The 23,736-nt window shown below is 41.1% G+C and overlaps 1 protein-coding gene across 1 annotated transcript in view; it reads right to left on the bottom strand.

Annotated features, from left to right (window-relative positions):
• plch2b (phospholipase C, eta 2b) overlaps window positions 1–14,635 on the bottom strand; it is a 29,208-nt gene extending 14,573 nt beyond the window's left edge. Inside the window, exons 1-4 of the mRNA XM_037532172.1 lie at window positions 14,163–14,635; window positions 10,067–10,213; window positions 9,306–9,551; window positions 8,920–9,047 (exon numbers count right to left, since the gene is read on the bottom strand). Coding sequence (XP_037388069.1) covers window positions 8,920–9,047; window positions 9,306–9,551; window positions 10,067–10,213; window positions 14,163–14,370 — 729 coding nt within the window. The 5' untranslated portion in view covers window positions 14,371–14,635. The remainder of the gene's footprint in view (window positions 1–8,919; window positions 9,048–9,305; window positions 9,552–10,066; window positions 10,214–14,162) is intronic.
• Window positions 14,636–23,736: the final 9,101 nt, after the last annotated feature.

Below are 23,736 nucleotides of genomic sequence, written 5' to 3'. Positions count from 1 at the left end.
TCACAGATAGGGGTCCACAGTGCTGCAGAGGAACGTTCATGTGGATCTAATGTAAGTAGCGCATCAAGTACTTCATGTGTATCGTCCACACGTGCAAAACAGGAAGCAGAACATGCAGCACTGCTGGAACGTGCTGCTGCACTGAAGAAAAGGCAAGAGCTTGAATTTGAAGCAGCTAGGATTAAGCAGCAGTTTGAGTTAGAAGCAGCTAGAATTAAAGCTGAAAAAGAAGAGTTGGAGTTGGAGACTGCATTAGCAGAAAGCCAAGCAAAACTAAAAGTGCTTAAAGAATTTGAGAGGTCTGAAGATGGTTCGAGTAGTTATGCGTCAGTGCGGAAATCACTATGTGGGAAAGTGAAGAAGGAAATAAATGGCATGATGCTACCGCAACAAGCTAATGTGAATGTTCGTGTACCAGTTCAAGTGCAGCACTCACAAATACCACAAAGGCCACAACCAGTCTCCAATCAATGTCATATAGCTCAGAATAACAAAGGTGATGACATCTTGACAGTCATGCAAAAGCAGAATGTAATTACTGAGCTACTTGTAAAGCAACAGCAGCTTTCTCAGCTACCGACAAAGGACATATCTGTTTTCAAGGGTGACGCGCTCCATTACAAATCCTTCATAAGGGCTTTTGAGCATGCGATTGAACATAAGACAGATAATGATCAAGATAAATTGTACTTCTTAGAACAGTACACAGATGGTGAGCCTCAAGAGCTTGTTCGCAGCTGTGCTCACATGACACCTGTCAAAGGTTATCGCAAGGCAAAGCGGCTACTTCATGAGCATTATGGGAATGAGCTTCGGATTGCCAGCGCCTATATTGATAAAGTACTCAAATGGCCGCAGGTGAAGTCAGATGATGGGAAAGCGTTAAATGCTTACGCAATGTTTTTAATTGGATGTTGTAACTCTATGGAGGACATTGAACTTTTAGAAGAGATGGATAATCCTACCAACCTACGGACAGTGTTGTCCAAACTGCCTTACAAAATGAAAGAACGTTGGCGCACCGAAGCTTTCGAGCTCAAAGAGCGAAGAGGTAGAAGAGCAAGGTTTGCTGATTTGGTGAACTTCATAGACCGCCAAGCTAAGATAGCTATGGATCCCCTTTTTGGTAATATTTCAGACAGCCGCCCAACCACAATTGGAAAGATGGACCAAAGGGAAAAGCAGCTGGCAAGAAAAGAGGTTCGTGGAAGCAGTTTCGCTACCAATGTTGCTGCTGAAAGCAAAGCACCTCAAGAAACACATGTCAAGCCTGCTAATGTGAGTAAAACAGTGAATGCCTTTGATAAACCATGTTTGTACTGCCAGCGGTCTCATACCCTTGCTTCATGCAGTAAGATCAAAGGTCAGCCACATAAAGAGCGAGTGGAATTTCTGAAATCAAAGGGCTTATGTTTTGGATGCTTGGTTCCTGGACATCTCAGCAAATTCTGCAAAAGAAAATTAGAGTGCCAAGAATGTGCATTAAAGCACCCTGACATTCTGCACAAAGAGAAAGATGAAGGTTCTATCTCACCAGAAAAGAAAGTTGGTGCTCAAGGTAAAGAATTGTCCTGTGCTGAAGTTCCCATCACACAAGAGTCCTGTGGCCTTACGGGGGCTGGAGAAGCTGAATGTGTGCTGTCAATAGTACCAATAAAGATCAAGTCAAAGAATAGTGACAAGCATATAGAAACATATGCTTTTCTGGACCCAGGAAGCACAGCAACGTTCTGCACAGAAAACCTGCGCAGGAAATTGAATGTGAACGGGAAACCCACAAGAATACTTCTTAGCACCATGGGCCAAGATAAACCAGGAGAACGAAAGCTCATGAACAGTTTTGTGATATCAGACCTGGAAGTGTGCGGGCTGAAAGACACTAAGTTCATTGAGTTACCCAAGGTGTTTACTCATAGCAGCATACCTGTTCATGCTGGGAACATACCCAAACAGTCAGATATCCAGAAGTGGCCTTACCTTCAGGAAGTGAGCTTGCCAGAGATAGAAGCTGATGTAGGACTACTTATTGGAGCAAACTGTTCAAGAGCAATGGAGCCCTGGCGCATCATTAATGGTCAAGCTGGAGGTCCTTATGCAGTGAAGACAGCCATTGGCTGGGTTGTGAACGGGCCTATAAGGAAGGATCTGAACGAGACAGAGAATGAACCACATTTCTCAGTCAACAGAATCTCTCTGATGGAGATTGAGAAGCTATTGGTTCAACAGTACAATATTGATTTTCCAGAGCGCAATTATGACGACAAGGAAGAAATGTCTTGGGAAGACAAACAATTTTTGCAGTCAGTGGAGAAGACAACAGTTTTTGAGAATGGACATTATAGCATCGGATTGCCACTCAGGAATGAGAAGCTCCAAATGCCTAATAACCGTTGTGTGGCAGAACAGCGTATAGCATGTTTGCTCAGGAAGTTTAAGAGGAATCCCGAGTTCTTTGAAGATTACAAGGATTTCATTGAAACCATCATTGACAAGGGCTATGCTGTCCAAGTTCCAACACATCAACTGAACAGAGATGACAACAGGGTGTTTTATATACCACATCATGGCGTCTATCACCCGAAGAAACAAAAGTTGCGGGTGGTATTTGACTGCACATCCTCATTCCAAGATAGGTGTCTGAATAGTGAGTTGCTCCAGGGGCCTGACCTGACAAATACATTGGTTGGTGTTCTTCTGAGGTTTCGTGAGGAGTCAGTAGCAGTAACGGCAGACATAGAGTCAATGTTCTACCAAGTTAAGGTGCCAGAATATGATTCAGACCTACTCCGTTTTCTTTGGTGGCCCAAAGGTAGATTGGATGAGCCATTGAAGGAGTTCCGGATGACCGTGCACCTCTTTGGAGCCACTTCTTCACCAAGTGTAGCGTCATACGCGCTGAGAAGAACTGCAGAGGATCACAAAGACGTTGCATCTCCAGACGCTGTTCAGACGGTCCTGTGCAATTTCTATGTAGATGACTGCCTGAGAAGTGTAGCTACAGATGATGATGCAGTGATCTTAGTCAATGATCTTCGAGCTTTGTGCAACAGTGGAGGGTTCAACTTAACAAAATGGATGAGCAATAACAGAAAGGTGTTATTATCAATCCCTAAAGAGCACAGAGCCAGTGAAGTGAAAGACCTGGATTTACAACACGATACTCTGCCAGTAGAAAGAACGCTCGGTATACAGTGGGACACAGAAATGGATACTTTCACCTACAGCATGAAGCTGCCAGACAAACTGATGACCAGAAGAGGCATTTTGTCAATCATCAATTCCATCTACGACCCTCTTGGCTTTCTGGCCCCGGTCATCTTGACTGCTAAACTTTTGTTGAAAGATCTCTGTAAAGAACAACTTGGTTGGGATGAGAACATTGATGGAAAGCATGCTGAAGATTGGAAGAGATGGACGAAAGATGTTACCCACCTCACCAATTTCCATGTGAGTAGATGTTTAAAGCCCACCAAGTTTGGACGCACTACTTCAGCACGACTGCATCATTTTTCGGATGCCTCGGAGTATGCATATGGCACTGTGTCTTATCTGCTGCTAGAGAATGAACAAGGCAAGAAACACTGTGCTTTCCTTATAGGGAAGTCAAGAGTGGCTCCACTCAAAAGAGTCACAATCCCTAGGCTTGAGTTGACAGCAGCAGTTGTCGCAGTAAAGGTCGACAAGATGTTGCAGCAAGAACTTCAAGTTCCACTGCAACAGTCTGTCTTTTGGACAGACAGCACTACGGTGCTCAGATATATCTGCAGTGAAACTGCTCGTTTTAAAACGTTTGTTGCGAACAGAATTTCCTTGATCCGAGAAGCAACCAAGCCATCTCAATGGAAGTATGTCAGAACAAACGAAAACCCTGCAGATCAAGCCAGCAGAGGCTTGACTGTAAAGAGCTTGATGCAAGGAGGAACATGGATAAGTGGACCAGATTTTCTGCCAAATGAAGATGATTGGCCGGAACAGCCTGTGAGAAGGAAGGAAAGCTTTGACAAGGACCCGGAGGTCAAAAACTCAGTCACTGTTAATACAGTCAAAGTTGAGGAAAATATGGAACCAATGAACCAGCTGATCAGCTACTACTCAGATTGGAATAAGCTTAAACGAGCAGTGGCTTGGATTGTAAAGGTAAAGGATGCTCTGTGGAAACGTAAGGAAGATCTTAAAGAGGCATTAAGAACGATCAAACAAGCTGAAAAGGACCCTGGAAAGCAAAAATTAAAGTTAGAGCAACATAGGAAGAAATTTAAAGCTACTTCAGAAAGGACATCACTTACCTTGGATGATCTGGACACTGCTGAATCAGAAATAATACAGTTTAGTCAAAGACAGCATTTTGGAGAAGAAGTCAAAGTCCTGCAGAAAGGCAAACAGCTTAATCGCAACAGTGCGCTGTGTAAACTGGATCCGATTTTTCAAGATGGCACATTAAGGGTTGGTGGAAGACTTAACAAATCTGCTATGCCAGAAAATGCCAAACATCCAGCAATTCTTTCTAAACACAGCAAGGTTGCCACATTGATCATGAGAGACATACATCAAAGAACAGGCCACTGTGGACGCAATTATGTGTTGGCACAACTGAGATGCAAATATTGGATTCCACAAGCCAATTCCGCAATTAGGAAGATCATCAATAAATGCACAGTGCACAGTAGGATGACAGGAAAAGTTGGTGAGCAAAGGATGGCTAACCTACCTGAAGATCGCCTTCTCCCAGACCAACCTCCTTTCACAAACGCCGGTGTTGATTACTTCGGCCCGTTTGAGGTCAAACGGGGACGGGGTACAGTTAAGAGATATGGGGTGATGTTCACTTGCCTCTCTCTCAGAGCCGTGCACATCGAAGTTGCTGACAGCCTTGATACAGACTCCTGCATTAACGCAATTCGCCGGTTTATATGTAGGAGAGGTCAAGTCACCATCATAAGGTCAGACAATGGCACAAATTTTGCAGCGGCTGAAAAAGAGCTAAGGGATGCCATCCAACAGTTGGATAATGACAAAATAGAAAGAGCCTTGCAACCAAAGGGAATAAAGTGGATATTTAACAGCCCAGCTGCCTCCCATCAGGGCGGAGTTTGGGAAAGACAAATCCGCAGCGCGCGAAGAATCCTTAATTCCCTAATGAAAGAGCAAGCAGTGAACGATGAGTGTCTTCATACAATAATGTGTGAAGTCGAAAATATCATCAATGGCAGGCCACTCACGAGTGTCTCAGATGATGCAAACGACGTTGAGCCTTTAACTCCCAATCACTTATTGCTTCTGAAGTCTCAGCCAGTTATGCCACCAGGCATCTTCTGCAAAGATGACACATATGCAAGAAGAAGATGGAAGCAAGTCCAATATCTTGCAGATTTATTCTGGTCTAGATGGACACGTGAATATCTTCCACTTCTTCAGGAGCGCCAGAAATGGCTGAAACCCAGACGAAACTTCATGATGGGAGATGTTGTGCTATTAGTGGACAGTTCTTCCCCTCGCAACTCCTGGGTCATGGGGAAGATAGTTGAAACGTTGCCAGACTCCAGTGGAACGGTGCGGAGAGTGAAATTGAAGACCAGGACCAGCACTTTGGAAAGGCCTGTAAATAAACTGTGCCTGCTGAAAGAAGTGACGTTAGAAGACTAACGAGGAAAGACAAGTTAATCTTTAAGGACATTTGAAGTTTAAGTAATTTGGCTCTTAAGGTTTTAAGTTCATAATTGCTTAGTTCTCCTGCCTAACCAATTAGGGGCCTGGTATGTAAGAGCCAGTTAAGGGTTAGTTAATTTGTTGTAATGATTTAGTTAAATGGTTAAAATATGGTAAAGATAATTTAATAAGAATTCCTGGTAATTGTATTTTCTAAAATGCATAATTTGGTAATGTGGATATTTTAAAGAATTTGTTTAGTTATTTTTATTTTTTTTTGCTGCTTGTGCGTTAAGGTCATATGGCAGCTAGAGACGTGGGAAGCAACACAGTTTTTTGACCGAGCAATATCGAGTCCGATGTACTGTTTATTTTGTGTCTAGAAGTAAACTTTTAAAGGAAGATTCGGGCTCACTCGCGTTTTTCAAATACTGGTTGTTAAACGGACAGCAAATGGTGGTACAAAAGAATTCACAAGGGAAACGGTGTGCCATATCAGTGTCAAATGTAAAGTTTGGTGGAGGGGGGATTATGGCGTGGGATTGTTTTTCAGGAGTTGGGCTCGGCACCTTAGTTCCAGTTAATGCTTCAGCAGACCAAGAGTTTTTGGACAATTTCATGCTCCCAACTTTGTGAGAATAGTTTGGGGATGGACCCTTCCTGTTCCAACATGACTGCGCACCAGTGCACAAAGCAAGGTCCATAAAGACATGGATGAGCGAGTTTGGTGTGGAAGAGCTTGACTGGCCTGCACAGAGTCCTGACCTCAATCCCAATAGAACACCTTTGGGATGAATTAGAGTGGAGACTGCAAGCTGGGCCTTCTCGTCCAACATCAGTGTCTGACCTCAGAAATGTACTTCTGAATGAATGGTCAAAAATTCCCATAAACACACTCCTAACCCTTGTGGAAAGCCTTTCCAGAAGAGTTGAAGCTGTTATAACTGGAAAGGGTTGGGCGACATCATAATTAACCCTATGGATTAAGAATGGGCGTGAAGGCAGATGAGCGAGTACTTTTGGAAATATAGTGTATCTGCTATAAACAGTGCTATGTTACAAATGTGAAGGAACGTTCTTCTCCTCAATCAGCAGTCAATTGTTGCTTAGCAATGATACTGTACTCTAAAGGAACTACATTTCTTGGCAGAATACTTGTTTATCTTAATTATTATTAATAATAACTTAAATAATTATCTAAATCAATGTCTACTTTGATACATTTTATGTTGGCCATTTTATAAAAGCAATAAGCCACTTAAGGCAGTGCGTTGCTGCAATGTTGTCAAATGGAAGGGAGTTTAAGGACAGAACACCCTTCCACATGATAAAATCACAGTAACCCATGGCTTCTTGTGAGTTACTGTTTTATTAACAGTACAAAACCTCTACATTTCATGTTTTACCTCATTCATTTGATTGTTTTCAATAAGCATATGCTCATTCCAAATTTGATGCCTGAAAGCACTTCTAATAAGTTAAAGCAGGACCATGGTTACCACTGTGTTACATCACATCCTTTCAAGAGCTCTTTTGACAACAGCACAATTGTTTGTGGACTGAAGACACTAATTGATTAGATTTTTTATGCCATAAAGTCTTTGCACAACTGTACAGTGCCTTTGTTGTCTATTTTGCCTTAACACACAACACATTTGGGAGACAGGCAGGCCAGTCTAGCCCCCACTCTGATTACAAAGGCATGCTGTTGTAACATTTACTGTGGCTCGGTGTTGTCATGGTGAAACTAGTTTGTGTCCCTGAAAAATATGGTTTAAAAGACAGCGTAGGCTGCTCCACAATGTGAATATATCTTTCATCGTTAATGGTGAATTTACAGATCTTCACAGGTGTTAGCCATGCCACTGATACTCCCCCATATCACGACAGGCCCGGGCTTCCAAACTATACACCGGTAAAAGTCTAGATGATTTTCTGGATTCTTTTTTTTCTGGATATCTTTTGATGATATTCTTTGATTATGTTCTTAAACTGATTATTTTCTGATTAATTTGTTGGTGAACCATGACCCATCCTTGCTTATGAAGTACTAGGCCTTTCATGAATGCCCCTTTTATATTAAAGCATGACTGCATTATCTGCTGAAGAGGTTTTTCTATTTAACATTTTACAAGGTTTCCAGTCTTAAATGATCTCTATCCCAACTTTGGACTTTTGGAACTTTTGTTGCAGGCATCAGTTTTAGAACGTGCGTGTAACTTTGGTAAGGTAAAGTTTTTTTATTTTACTTTATTATTTATACTTTTATTATTTGTATTTCACATTCTGTCCCAGCTTTTGGGATTTGAGGTTGGTGCACTCATTGTCTTGATGTACAATGCCGTGAAATCCTCACCCTCAGATGCTACTGCTGCCACTGCATATTCATAAACTAATCAAATTAACCACTGCCCCACCTTTTTTTCCCGCTTTGTACTATAATGCTTTATACTAACAATGTTTGCTATCTGGTGTCGACCAGAGGAGGATGGGTTCCTCTTCTGAGTCTTGGTTCCTCTCAAGGTTTCTTCCTCTTGCTCTTGGGGAGTTTTTTCTTGCCCCTGTTGTCATTGGCTTGCTCACAGAGGCTTGGACCAGGATTTTCTTTCTGTAATGCTGATTGTTCTATAAAGCTGCTTTGTGACAACACCTGTTGTAAAACGCACTACATAAATAAACTTTGCTTGCTTGTTTGCTTGATTGTTAACAGAGATGTTGAACTGCTTACATGCAGCTTGTATAATCTCCATAGAAAACTATGCCAATAGAAAGGAATGCTCTGGAGAAGCTGCACATGAGCCTAAGATCATTTACCCAACCAAAGAAGGCTATAAATATTGGACATACTGTATAATGTACAGCTACACTTCATCATTAATGTTGGCAAAAAGTTACCTAACTAGGTAATTGCCAATAAACTAGTTTGTTACAAATAGATACATACAGAATTTTAGTGTCAAACTGCACGGTGTGCCATGTTTCATCCAACTGTTAGACTGCTTATTTTCATTGGAAAATAGAAAATCGGTGAGATTTAGCTGTGGTAACAAATTCTACTTAAATACCAATCTATATTAAGCTATTAAGCCACCCGACAGTTAGCATTTAAAGCAAACATGTTAACATGCTCTTTAACATTTTCATATTATCGAGAAGTGTTTAATGCCTTTCAGCAAAAGTGTGTTTGTACCCTTCAGTTAGTGTGCTTCTTAAACCTGAGCTTTTACATATGAAAGTGAAGCCCCTTCCACTTCTGTATAAAATATAACCCACCTCAAACATTTCTCTGACTTTCTGCCTGGGTAGATTTACATTGAGTTTATGAAGGAGCTGTAGAACTTCTCCAATACTCAGGTTTCCATCTCCATTTTTATCTGCTTCTGAGAATGTCTGTCTCAACCATTTGCAGAAAGAGTCAAGGTAAAACTGTTGAACAAACTAAAACAAACAGGATAGATCTTGCTGAATAATTATAATGGTAAAACTGGTAGATTTTTTTACTTCTGACCTGGTTCATAGTTACACTACTGTTTAGTATTGTAATTTTGCACTGTTTTAAACATCATGCAAATCTCTCTGAGGTTTGTTTCTGCGGGACAAAATTTGCTCGATTCTTGGCACAATTTGGTGTTTGTCCTGCATGTCATATAGTGAAGGATATTGATCTCTGGTTCGCTGTCTCCGTGCCAGACAGTCCTCATCGCTGATGCCGGCCATGAGGTACTTAAGGCCAGTAATCCAAGTCCTGGCCTCCTCCCCGTTTGTGGTCACCAGGTCCAGGGACTCCACATGGTTTCCATGATAAATGCTGAAGCAGCAGTTTGAATCGAATTTACTGCTGTGGAAGTGCTGAAACATCTCAGTTTTCTTTCCCTCACATACCTCATGGATGGAATCTATGGAGACTGGAGAAATAGAACAGTAAAATAACTAAATAAATGTTTCAGTCTCTGACTTAACATGTATTGACAGTAAATAGCTTCAAGTCACTTCTTTTGAAAATTGGAAGTAAAGTTTTGTCATCAACGTGTCTTTCAAGGTATGAAAAACAGGTTTTGCTTAAATCATTTAAATAGTTTAAATAAAAAACGTTTTAATGTGGGAGGAAATGCACCTACTGGGAAATGTATGTATGTATGTTTTGAATTGTATAGTCTTATCTGGTTATGTTTTCTGCTCTTTGGGGCTCAATGCCTGAAGCATATATATATATATATATATATATATATATATATGCTTCAGTGTGTTATTTCTTTTTGGTCTTTACTGTAAAACCACACATACAAATTTAAAAGTGTTATTTGAACGCAAGTTACGAATTTCAGATTTGTGTGGATAAACAAGCCCAAAAATGAAAACTAAATTACTAGTACTGATATATTTTTGTACCACTACACTAACTTACTTAAGGCTAACTCACTTTTGGCTTTGTCATGCTTCCTGGATGGTCTCCATCGGATGCAGGACCGGTGCTCGTCCAGATAGAAAAATCGCACCAGAGTCTTTGACTTCCCTCTTAATTTAATCATCTGAGTGCCAGTCTGCATGGTGCACATACACCGCTCCACTATAAAGAACACAAAAACACCACCAAACAAAACATTCATATTGAGTTGTACTGAAATATGGTTAATTTATGATAAATTTACACTTCTATTATTTTGAAATGCTTTGGAAGGTGTGCATGCCTGACTGTGAGTTACAAATGCACAAAATGGACTAGTATTGTGATATAATTAATAATATGATAATTCCTGCATATTGCGAAAGCAATACCCCTTACAACACATTATGGAGAATCAAGAATGTGACAGGAATGTAAAAATCAGACCAAAATAATTTCCTTGTATTGAATTACACAAATCCCATGACTCAAAGCGCACGAAGAAATTGGTTTGGTTTGTATGTGTTTTCCTGTGGGAAATGTGTCGTGTCCTTGAATCCTCTGGTGTCATTCTTCCAGCAGGTTAACCTCACAATCAGATTATAGAGCTGCGTCAGATGGAGCAGCCGTGACTGTATTTACAAGCACTCTGGCACGCAGCACTGCAGAAGTGTTTTGGAACTGCTATCATTTTGTCTTATTTTCACATCTCTACCTACAAAAATAAATAAATAAAAATAAACAATAACAACAACAATAATCATAACAATAATAATAATAATAATTATTTATTTAAACAGTATCTTTCTTATAGCCAAGGTCTCTTTACAATGTAAAACATGTCCTTGTTTGTAAAGTGATTTTGGACAAATGCGGTATGTGGAACATGGAACAAACCAACAAACAGCTTGTACAACTTTGGAACTGTGGGACAAAAAGGCAATAACATTGTATAAATAAAAAAAGAATGATATATTAAGATGGAGGTAGCTTTTAGGTTAAAATGGGTGATTATTGTTTGATTTACCAAACCTGATGTATTCAGTGTATAATGTCATTTTGAAAAAAAAATTAAGGAGATCCCCGAAACAGTGTAATTAAATAGTTTGTTATGTCCTTCAGTTTTACTCTCTTGTGTCCACGCTAACCATTATTTATTATGAATGTATTCAAGAAAAATAATACACTAGATCAGAGCTACACAGCTTTGCTAATAAAAGTCTTTTTCTTTACTCAAACTTGACTGGAATTTGGTTTGATTGATTTGATTCCGATTCATTCAGTTCACAGGAATTTATTTACTGTGAAACAAAGATAAAATGTTTCCGGATGAGGTAACCTGGCCACTTTAAAAGTACTCAATTATTCTTCGAATAATAACTCATATTGTCTTATATTCTTTCTTATATTCTGTTACTTTCAAAGAATACGCTAACAGAATTAAAGGTGCTTATTATTTTGTTTACTTCAATGAACTCAAAAGGCACCCAGGTTACTATTTTAGAAGCTAAAACAACAAATCTTCTTACAGTGTTCATTTTTCTCTGTGTAAATAATGCACAGAATAATCTTTATCATTTTAACACACAGGTTTGAAGTTACCCTCAACTAAATGTACAGAAGTGCGACTTTTCACCTTTTTAAATTTTTAGGGTTTCTTCATAAAAAATGGATAATACATAAACAGTAAGTTAGACAGTGATTTTATGTGAAATTAACCATTCTAGAGTTGTTCATAGCGGTGCAGATAGGATCCAGACATCTGCACTGTTTGATGCCCCTAAAAGCTTCCTCACTGTATGTCACTGTTCTGTAATGACAGCAAGTTATTACATGAAATGATTGCAAATGTATTGCCTGATAAATGAGAGACTTGCTCCTTGCTCCCACGAATTTTTGGTCAAGTGCAGAACAGAGGAGAGACATCTCACTGCCCTCACTGGTGCTGACTAACCAGTATTGCTGCTATGTCCAGGCATGCTCCTATGCACCTAGAGTGACTGGTGTTTTCCCTACACCAAAAGCGACACACCTGCCAACTGAGGTGTGACAACCGTCCCTCACCAGTGACCAAGTCTACATAAGCAAGAGGAAGTGGCTCCAAGTTGTGGTGGGGGCCTGGGTTCTTGTTTGGATCTATACAGGACTTCCTTGTGGCAGCCATGGGAAGAAAACGCTGGGCTTGGAGATGGAACAAGTAAAACTGGTTGTGGCAGCTAGTGGCAAAGCCTAGGCAGAGAGTCAGGGCTCCCTGGCAGTATGGTCTTCAGTCCCTGTAGGGGGAAGCAGCTAGCTCTGGAAGAACTGAACATGCAGTGTCAGATCTCCAGGGGTGGGGCTCGCTGTAATGTAAAGGGCATGACAACTTTTTTTTGTGGTTGAAGCTACCAGTGCTGGAGGAGCTGCACACACAGCTTCAGTGCCAGTGAATGAATGGGTCGAGGGAAGCACACACCTTGCCAGCTCCAAAGTTGTGCTAAAACTTAGACATGCAGCTTCACTGGTAGTTTTGAGTAGTTAATAAAACATTTGCATTGTAGACATCATGACTGCTGGTTCCTATCACCCCTATTGTAAAGAAAATTTATATGTTTCTCTTCAGTGAAGTGTCACAAACCAAACCACTCTGAAAGACTTTGTTCACATCACAAGAAACAAAAATTGGTGGAATCTCCTTTTAACAGTTGTTATTTTTTGTATTCTGTATTTTATTGTATATCTAACTGTGCTGTTCCTGAGCGGGCAACAACACCAGAAGCTAATTCTGGTGTATATTGAATATGACTAGCTGAAGAAATAAGAAAACTAAGAAAAACAGTTGGTTTTCACTGGTTAAACTCTATTTTTTTTCAGAGGTTCCAGACTGATGTTTTTTTAATTAAACTTAAGATTTTCTTTGAAATTTTACTTGTTTTGGACACTGAGAGAGTAGATTTGGGGCACAAGGGTCATGTGATGCTTCCCCTAGTCTAATCTAAGGGGATTGTGTCTAAGTCCATATGCCATTTAAACCGCCTGAGGGCTTCTCGCTGCATTCAAATGGCAAAAACAAACCAAGATGAACTTTTGCATTATTAAAGCATATAAAGATTTTAGAGCTGAACACACTACACTGGACATTTCTATAGATTAGGATCCATTTATAGTACCTCAAGGCAGTGACATGATTACCAGAGTGCATAACAAGTTCACAAAAAGTGATACCGATTTCAGATTAAAACAATTTGAAAAGTTCAAATCACCCTTAAAAAAACAAAAATATTGTTCTAATATTCTGCTTAGATATGTGTTGTTATAGTGGGTTAAAATGCATTCAATTTATCAAGCTGTGGCAGTATATGTGTATCTGTTATCCCAGCAAAGTAACACGAACTGAACTGACTTCACTCTCATACAATCTTAAGATAAAACTTCCTAAAAGGCTCATATGTGCAGTTCTATGGAAAACCTTAAGAATTTACAAAAAAAGAAAATGTATAATTAAAAGCTTCTTTAGTAAACAAAAGTGACTCATGTGTAGCTTTACTCAATGATCCCTATTTGCCACCTTTATTTCTAGAAGAGAAACAGAGCAGTCTTAAGATGAATAATTAAGTAATAAGGTGGGTTAAGGAGTTAGTACACTGTTCAAAAGTTTGCAGACACATGCTCATCTAATGTTTCTTCTGAAATCAATTCCTCTTTGCTGAAGTATCTACTCTTCTGAAAAAGCTTTACAGTAGATGTTGGCACATGGCTGTAAGGATTTGATTGCATTCACCCAAAAGAGCATTACTGAGGCCAGGTCCTGATGTTGGATGATTAGTTCTGGATCACCAGTGCCACTCCATGGTGCTCCCTCACTACAGGGAACGCAGTGCCACTGATCCACAGCCTAATGCTGGGGGGCTTTACACCCCTCTAGCCAACGCTTGGCATTGTGAATGTTGATTGTTTGAAGCTTCCCTGGAGCATCACATTCTATTGGTAATGCTTTTCTATGGAACTTACACAAACTGTGTGTGCTGAATATCTGTATCAGGAATGAGTGTACTTTCAAGTAGCCAAATTAACTAAAATATAAGTGGTGTCTACATACTTTGGGGCACACTGTATATGCCATCTCTTAAAAGTGTGCTCTAGATTTTTTTACCAAATTGACCGATTCTCCATTTCGGCGTTGCAACGATGATTCCACCAATCCAGAAAAACTCTTCAGCCAGGCGGGATATGGAAGCTTTCTGCCAGAGTTTGGGCGAGGTCATTAAGGCAGGGCTGGGGGGTCGATGGGGGGTCCGGGATGGAGAGCAGGGTGAAAAAATGACTGGAGACAGTGGTGCCATGGCTGGAGAAGTGTTCATCACTGTATCACTTAAAAAACACCTCCTGGCTCCTCAGGTCATTCTCTTCCAACACTTTAACCAGCCACAGTTCTGCCTAGTGCTGAGCGATATTAAAAAATATTGATATCTGTGATATTCTCCCAGTCACTACTGTCATAACAAAATCTTGTATCCCCAAAATAGGGTCGTCACAAAGCAGGAATTTTGATTTGTGTAGTATCAATACCAAATAATAATAATATTTACATTTATGGCATTTGGCTGACGCTCTTATCCAGAGCGACTTACAATTGGATCATTTTACACAGGGAGGCCAAGGCAGTGATCGGAGTCTTGCCCAAGGACTCTTATTGGTATAGTGTAGGGTGTTTGCCCAGGTGGGGATCGAACCCCAGCCTACAGTGTAGAAGGCAGAGGTGTTAACCACTACACTACACCAACCACTATTGTACTAATAATAATAATAATGCTCAATACCAAAATGAACCCTACATAAATGATGTATCACCCTGTATTTGAAACAAATACAAAATACCTTTTAGTAATTGTTAAAGTACAAAATCTCATATGTTACTGCCCATTTTAGCATTCGCAATTTGATGAGGCTGAAAGCAGAATACAATGTGAAAGCAGACAAAGAATTGAAATAATTGAAAGCAACATTATTGAATTGTATTGGTTTGATTTGATTTGATTTCCCGGGTTGCATGTTATAAGACTACTGTAAGAGGTAAAAAGGTTCTGAACTTTAATGTACATTAATGTAATGAGATGTTATTCCATGTACTACTGGACCAATCACTATGTTGTTTACCCAATATAAAAGGCAACTGACAAATTTCAGATGGTGTTACAAGACAAAGAAACACACAAAAAGCCCAGAGAAATGGAGATACAAGGTTTTCTTATGACACTAGCATAATATATTACAGTTTGAAGTTAAATATAAATGTAGTTAATATATTAAAATGTAGTTTATTCTCCTAAAATGACAAAAAAAAAACACCATACAAAGTGTTTTTAAGTTTTTGCGTAAGTTTACTTGTAACTGTTCTTTCCAAAGTAATCTGAGGAATCCAGTAAATTACATGAACTAAAGTTATCTAATTTCTCATAACTTGTTTTTTTGCAAAATCTAATAATCGGTATTGCTGTGAGACACTAATACCAATATAGATAATACATCTCCCAGCACTAGTTCAGGACCACAAACCTCGGTGATACAGATCCACATTCGATTGATTTCATCCAAACCCAACAAGTTCCTCTCTTTAGTTTGGCTTTTTGGCATGTATCTCTCAATATATTCCATGAAAAGTGAGTTTATTCCTGATATCCCGAATTATAATCCCATTCTGGTCAGCCATGCTGGAGTTCAGGCTGAGGAGGAGCTGAGTGAAGAGCAACACGTGTCAGCAAGTCTCTAAACCTCTAATCCAGGATAAAGGCTGGGCTTTATTCCCAATGGAGGATTTTAATGCTGCTCAGGACGATTCGAAGAAGAGGAAACGGTGGAATGACTTACACCTCCAAACATGAAAAAGGGGATGTCTAGCTTGCTTCTGAAAATAAGTTTTTTATTTATTATAAATTTATTATAAATTATAGTTTCTTTTACAAAATAGCATGTTTTTTTAGAGGGAAACAATGTTGGGAATAATGGTAATCCCAACATATTTAATGGAATTCAGAATGAGTTGACTGGCAACCTAGGTAAAAGAAGACATAATGGCTAAATTAGCTGATCAATAAAATAATAGTCCATAGATTAATCGGTAACACAAATACTTATCAGTTGCAGCCATAATGTATTCACAAATAAATGTCAAAGTGTTATTATAAATTCTAAAATAATTATAATACACAAGTGCTAACACAATGGAAAGTTCATAACCAGAGCTGTTTCTTGCTATAAGCAGTATAGCAGTTGTTTAAAGCCCCCCAAATCTTACAAGGGGCCTTACAATTATGTGATTTTTAAATTTACTTTTTCTTTGTTATTTTTTGGGCAGAAATATATTTTCTGAAAATGTCATTTATGACATTGCTTCCAAAGAAATTTAGAAAGCGATATAATAAAGTGCCACTTAAACATACATTGTACATTATTTTACTTGTATTTATTTATGATATTTTATTTATTGCTTTATTTTGGCAGCATGGTGGCGCAGTGTCACCAAACAGTAAGAAGGGCCTGGATTCAATTTGCCGACTGGGCGACCAGAGTCCTTTCTGTGTCGATTTTGCACTGTGTCTGTGTTGTTTTTTTCCAAGTGCTCTGGTTTCCTCCCACAGTCTAAAGACATGCAGTCAGGCCAAGTGAGAATACTAAATTGCCCCTATGCGTGAGTCTGAGTGTGGGAGTGAATGTATATGTCTGTTTGTTTGCACTGTGATGGACTGTCCAAGCAGTTCCCTGCCCTCTGCCAAATAAGCTCTGGGATAGGCTCCAGCACCCAGCATGTTAGTAGTGTATGGCTGTATATGATTTAAGTTTTTATTTATTAAAATTTTTTTTACCTTCCAACTAAAATATAAAATCCATATTACATGTTCCATTGCAGCTCCATTGAAAATAACATTCGGTTTGCTGTTGTTTGTCTACCACAAACATGTGAACACAACATTAGTAATATGCACAAAGGCAGTTAACTAGGAGCCTGGCCTCTTCCTATTTCCCCCATTCTATCAAAAAAAAAACAACCTGAAAAACTCCAGAAGGCCGAGAACCTTCCTTTAATTTAAGAAAATAGAAAAATATATTTCACTGAAAAAGCAAAGAAAACTTATCTCTGGGTCATTCTACAGAAACGTCCACTTTCTATCTCTCCCTAGGTGTCACTGGTGTTACCAATCCTCACTGGTGTTACACATAAGAGAGGTAATACCAGTGACAGTAACACCAGTGGCATTTTTAATGAAAAATGCATTTTACAAAACGACTCATCATTGTGATATTTATTTCAAACTAAGAGATTTCCGTTATGTGGTAAAACTCAAAACTCATAAAACTCCTTGTGACAACTACTTTCAATATATTTTTTATAATGTGTATTTGGCCATAGTCATGTATGCATTATTGCAGTTAAAATTGCAGAAAAAACTTGTTTTTTTTTCCAAAATATGGATTTATTTACACATAACTTCACCATTTACACATGACTTTTGGGGCAAGTACTTCAGTGGTGCTTGGAATTCTAGATAATTGATTTAAAAACCAATATTGGTAAATTGATGGCTGTAGAGTGACCCCTCTATGTTTCCTTTTTTCTACAACAAATGGGTTTGGGGCTGCAGGACCTAGATGTGATCCACACTCATGTTTGTATGATGAATATTGTTTGTGTGATGTTGATGTGTAGATACGGCTGTGTGGTTGGTGAGGCACAGAGAACCTGTTGATCTGATTGTTTTTCCTCTGGTTTTATATTAAGATAATTTAATGGTCTATTCAGGGCATCTTAACTGGATGTATTTGTTATTTACAACTTTTCCAAAAAAGTTGGGATGCTGAGCAGAATGTAAATAAAAATAGAATACAATGATGTGCAAATCATGTAAATCATACTTTTAAAAGGAAAATACTACAAAGACAACATATCAAATGTTGAAACTGAGAAATTTTATTGTTTTTTGAAAAGTATATGCCCATTTTGAATTTGTGTTGTGAAACTGTGTTTCATCACCTCTTAATTTAACAACACTCTGTAAGTGTTTGGGAACTGAGGAGATCAATTGTTGTTTTGAAAGTGATTTCCTGTTCTAGTTTGAGTTTGGGGACTCCTTTGCTGTATTTTTCATTTCATAATGCAGCAAATGTTATCAGTGGCAGTGACAGGTCTGGACTGCAGGCAGAATATTTAGCACCCGGACTCTTTTAATACAGAGGCATGCTATTGAAATACATGCAGAACGCAGTTTGTCATTGTCATGCTGAAATAATCAAGGTCTTCACTGAAATCTGGATGGCAGCATTAATGGTACCTTTGAAGATGTGTACACCATCCATGCTATGTGCACTAATGCCCCCTATACCATGATGAATACTGGCTTTTGAACTGTGCACTGATAACAAGCTGAGTGGTCTTTAGCCCGGAGGACACAGCATCCATTCTTTCCAAAAAGAATTTCAAAAGTTGATTCGTTTGACCACATGACACTTTTTTCCACTTCTCCTCAGTCCATTTTAAATGAGCTTGGACCCAGAGAAAGTGGCAGCATTTTTGGACCCACTTTATGTGCAATTTCTTCTTTGCGTGTTAGAGTTTTAACTTGCATTTGTGGATGCAGCAATGAACTGTGTTCAGAGACAGTGGTTTTCAGAAGTGTTCCTGAGCCAATTTCCACTAGAGAATCATGGCTGTTTTTAATGCATTGCCGCCTGAGGGCCCAAAGATCATGGTCAGTAAATACTGGTTTTTGGCCTTGTCCTCTCCATGGATCACCACCTTATCGTGGTGGAGGGGTTTGCATGCTTGAATGATCCTATTGTTGTTGTCTGTAGCAAAAGCTCCTGGTAGGGTCTCCCAAGGCAAACTGGTCCTAGGTGACAGGTCAGACAAAGTGTGATCCAAAAATACGCTTATGAAAATAAAAAAAAAGGACTTGTGTACCCTGTCTGGATCAGGGTCACCGGGGCCCCACCCTGGAGCCTTTTCCTGGGGGAGGGGCGCGTCAGCGAGCGTCTGGTGGCCAGGCATTTACTCATGGTGCCCGTGGTAACACAAATACTTATCAGTTGCAGCCATAATGTATTCACAAATAAATGTCAAAGTGTTATTATAAATTCTAAAATAATTATAATACACAAGTGCTAACACAATGGAAAGTTCATAACCAGAGCTGTTTCTTGCTATAAGCAGTATAGCAGTTATTTAAAGCCCCCCAAATCTTACAAGGGGCCTTACAATTATGTGATTTTTAAATTTACTTTTTCTTTGTTATTTTTTGGGCAGAAATATATTTTCTGAAAATGTCATTTATGACATTGCTTCCAAAGAAATTTAGAAAGCGATATAATAAAGTGCCACTTAAACATACATTGTACATTATTTTACTTGTATTTATTTATGATATTTTATTTATTGCTTTATTTTGGCAGCATGGTGGCGCAGTGTCACCAAACAGTAAGAAGGGCCTGGATTCAATTTGCCGACTGGGCGACCAGAGTCCTTTCTGTGTCGATTTTGCACTGTGTCTGTGTTGTTTTTTTCCAAGTGCTCTGGTTTCCTCCCACAGTCTAAAGACATGCAGTCAGGCCAAGTGAGAATACTAAATTGCCCCTATGCGTGAGTCTGAGTGTGGGAGTGAATGTGTATGTCTGTTTGTTTGCCCTGTGATGGACTGTCCAAGCAGTTCCCTGCCCTCTGCCCAATAAGCTCTGGGATAGGCTCCAGCACCCAGCATGTTAGTAGTGTATGGCTGTGCACTGATAACAAGCTGAGTGGTCTTTAGCCCGGAGGACACAGCGTCCAAAAGTTGAGGCCAGGCCTGGGGGAGGGGCGCGCCAGCAAGCGTCTGGTGGCCAGGCATTTACTCATGGTCATACATGTGCTTTGTGGATTTGGAGAAGGCATTCGATTGTGTTCCCCGGGGTATTCTATGAGCGGTGCTTTGGGAGTACTACAGGGTACATGGCTCTTTGCTACGAGCCATTCAGGCCCTGTACAAACAAAGCAGGCGTTTGGTTCGCATGGCCGGCAGTAAGTCAGACTAGTTCCCAGTGAGAGTTGGACTACGTCAGGGCTGCCCTTTGTCACCGATTCTTTTCATAATTTTTCAGGGGATGGAGGGTGTCCGGTTTGGTGACCTAAAGGTCACGTCGTTGCTGTTTGCAGATGATGTGGTCCTATTGGGCACATCAGGTTGTGAACTTCAGCTTTCGCTGGATTGGTTTGCAGCCGAGTGTGAAGCGGCCGGGATGAGAATCAGTACCTCCAAATCTGAGGCCATGGTTCTCAGGCGGAAAAGGGCTGAGAGCCCTCTCTGGGTCGGGATAAGCTCTTGCCTCAAGTGCAGGAGTTTAAGTATCTCGGGGTCTTGTTCATGAATGATGGTAAAAGGGAGCGGGAGATTGACAGGCGGATTGGTGCTGGGTCAGCAGTGATGTGGGCTCTTTATCGGTCTGTTGTGGTAAAGAAAGAGCTGCGCCATAAGGTAAGGCTCTCGATTTACTGGTCAATCTACGTTCCCACCCTCACCTACACTGCAAAAAATCAGTGTCAAAAAATAAGAAAAATAAAAACAAAATAAGAAAAAAAATCTTGAATCAAGCAAAATTATCTGCCAGTATAGTGAGAAAATTTAGCTTGTTAAAAATTCTTGAAACAAGAAAAAAAATCTTGCAGTGTAAATTAACTTGTAATCTCAAAAAACAGTAAAAATTAACTAATATAAGACATTATGACTAGATTTAAGCAAGACCCGCTTGATCAAACATCATAAAAATGATCTATAAAATGCCAAAACTAGCATATTAATCTTGTTTTGAGAATTTTCACAAAACCTCATTTGGTCACAAAAATCTTAAAATTAGAATCCTTTATTAATTTATTTTTTTCTAATTTAAGACTGTAATTCTTATAATAAGACACATGCAGTAATATTGTACTCTAAATGAAGAACAGTAAAAACAACCACATCCAGTATGGTCAATCTTTTTTTATTAATTCCAGAGACATGAAATATGTACTTACAAAAATAGTTCCAATGAGGCTACATAGAATTTAACAAGTGTGCAGTATGGTGGTGGTAACTCAACCTCATTTTAAAACTTACAACAAAAGACACATGTCTCTTTTGGCTTAGATAAACAAAAGAACACCATATTCCTGAGTTTGTTATGGTGTTTTATTTTTAACAATTAAACTTCTCTGAGAAAGAGCATTTTTATGAACTAAGATACCTAACGCAGCTTTGTTATTTAAACACAAACGTAGTAAACAACCAGCTCTATTATTTACACATCAAACATCTTAAACAATCAGAACTGATTTTTCCTCAACCAAAGTCTGCCATGCACCACATACCACCACTAATAGCAAAAATATGGATAAACCCAATTACATTTTTTCATCTGAATTGTTTGACTGACCAAATAATGATGTATGTAATACAAATCAAATCACATTATCAGTAGGGGTGTAACAAATACCCGTAATGATAGCAACTGCTGCATGGCCATAGGGTACTTTCTCTACTCCCCAATGAACTTTTTCCACTCTGACAAAGTTTTTTTGTAGGATGAAGTTGCATCCCGATCATGAATGGCATCCTGCAGAACTTCTGTCAGAAGTATTGACAGGAGTGTTGCAATGCACTTTGGATAAGTCAGATGAAATGCGTAGTAGTACGCTAAAAGATAGAGCACACCTGTGTCTATGTTTTCTTTTGGAAAAGTTGTCACAGGTGTAGACCCAATGGCCAGCATGCAGTTGTTATCACAAACGATCAGAACTGGACTGAAGACTGGTCTTCTCTGAAGGTAGGTGGTTGGGTTTTCTGTGGGCTGTAACAAAGAAAATCAATATGAGTATAGAATATGCTGTCTGAAACATTCATTTAAATCAAAGTTATAATCTAAATTTGGTTTCTAATGATTATGAAGTTTAGAATACAAACTGCAATCAAACTACTTTCAAGGAGAAATCTGGAACCTGATGATGAAAATAAAAATTGAAATGGAATGGTGAATTCACCGTTACACAGGATAGAGCACACAACCTTGGCCCTCCACACAAGGGTTCATTGCACTACTCATGCAAGGCAAGTTTTATTATATCATTTGCAGACCACAAACAAAAGTATTCCAAAAGGCATTCACAATCTCCTAATTTTGTCTTAGATAAATTTCACATACAAGGCATTTCTTACCTCAAGAACATGCACCATCGCCTCACTTGCATGTCCCAACTTCTTGGGTAGTGTCACGGTTGGCTCCTCCCAGTCCTGTCCATGTGCTCATGTTTTGGTTTTGTAACTCCGCCCCTGATTGTTATCACCTGTCCCTCATTGTTCCGTGTATTTAAGCCCTGTGTTTGCCCCTTCCGTTTGCCAGTCTTTGTATCGTTGTATCATTGTATCGTTGTACCTGGTCTTTGTTTGTGTTGGTTCTGGTTGTTTTCGTCATGTCTTACCCTCGATCTGTCCGTGTCGGCTCATTGACCCTGGACTGTTCTGACTACGACCCTGGATTTGCCCGTAATAAATCTCGCTTATCTCCGCGTATGCGTCCGCCTCCTCGCTCCCCCTTACAGAAAGACTGGCCACCACAGGACGCAGCAGGTAAGCGAGACTCCGGCATGTGGTTGTTCCGTTGGGACGAAACTCCGGCTGTTTCAAAGCAGCCCGAGTTCGCCGTGTCCCAACGCCACCAAGCCGGAGACAGCAAATCCCCTGGCGCTGAGGGAACACGAGCGTCTCGTCGGTCCCGCAAGAAAGCGGAGGACCTTCCCGCCTTGTGTCTGGGAGGCGAGAGCTCAGGTAAGCGCCTTGGGTCTGCCCGTCTTGAGCGCCACTGCAGGGAGGAGTGACCTGCAGTGCAAGACGGTGTCAGACAGAAGGAGCATTCAGATGACCCGTTTTTTGGTACTCGGCTCGTTCGCAAGCGTCACTGCGAGCTGCCAATCGCTCGAGTGAGCATTGGGAACGGCCGAGTGGGTCCAGTATCTGTGTGTTCCTCCAGGTTGGAGCAGAGGCCCCCAGCCCGAAGGCTTGATCCCGTGGCCGCACCCCGCGGCACGCCTGATCCCGTGGCCGCACGCCTGATCCCGTGGCCGCACCCCGCGGCACGCCTGATCCCGTGGCCGCACCCCGCGGCACGCCTGATCCCGTGGCCGCACCCCGCGGCACGCCTGATCCCGTGGCCGCACCCCGCGGCACGCCTGATCCCGTGGCCGCACCCCGCGGCACGCCTGATCCCGTGGCCGCACCCCGCGGCACGCCTGATCCCGTGGCCGCACCCCGCGGCACGCCTGCGCCTCCGGACCCGCCGCCAGTCGCCGCGCCTCCGGACCCGCCGCCAGTCGCCGCGCCTCCGGACCCGCCGCCAGTCGCCGCGCCTCCGGACCCGCCGCCAGTCCCCGCGCCTGCCTCCGCGGACGTCGCAGCAGGCCCCGCGCCTGCCTCCGCGGACGTCGCAGCAGGCCCCGCGCCTGCCTCCGCGGACGTCGCAGCAGGCCCCGCGCCTGCCTCCGCGGACGTCGCAGCAGGCCCCGCGCCTGCCTCCGCGGACGTCGCAGCAGGCCCCGCGCCTGCCTCCGCGGACGTCGCAGCAGGCCCCGCGCCTGCCTCCGCGGACGTCGCAGCAGGCCCCGCGCCTGCCTCCGCGGACGTCGCAGCAGGCCCCGCGCCTGCCTCCGCGGACGTCGCAGCAGGCCCCGCGCC

The sequence above is a fragment of the Pygocentrus nattereri genome, chromosome 21 (assembly GCF_015220715.1).
Source record: "Pygocentrus nattereri isolate fPygNat1 chromosome 21, fPygNat1.pri, whole genome shotgun sequence".
NCBI classification, from domain to species: domain Eukaryota; kingdom Metazoa; phylum Chordata; class Actinopteri; order Characiformes; family Serrasalmidae; genus Pygocentrus; species Pygocentrus nattereri.
This window is presented reverse-complemented; position numbering and strand designations above follow the sequence as displayed.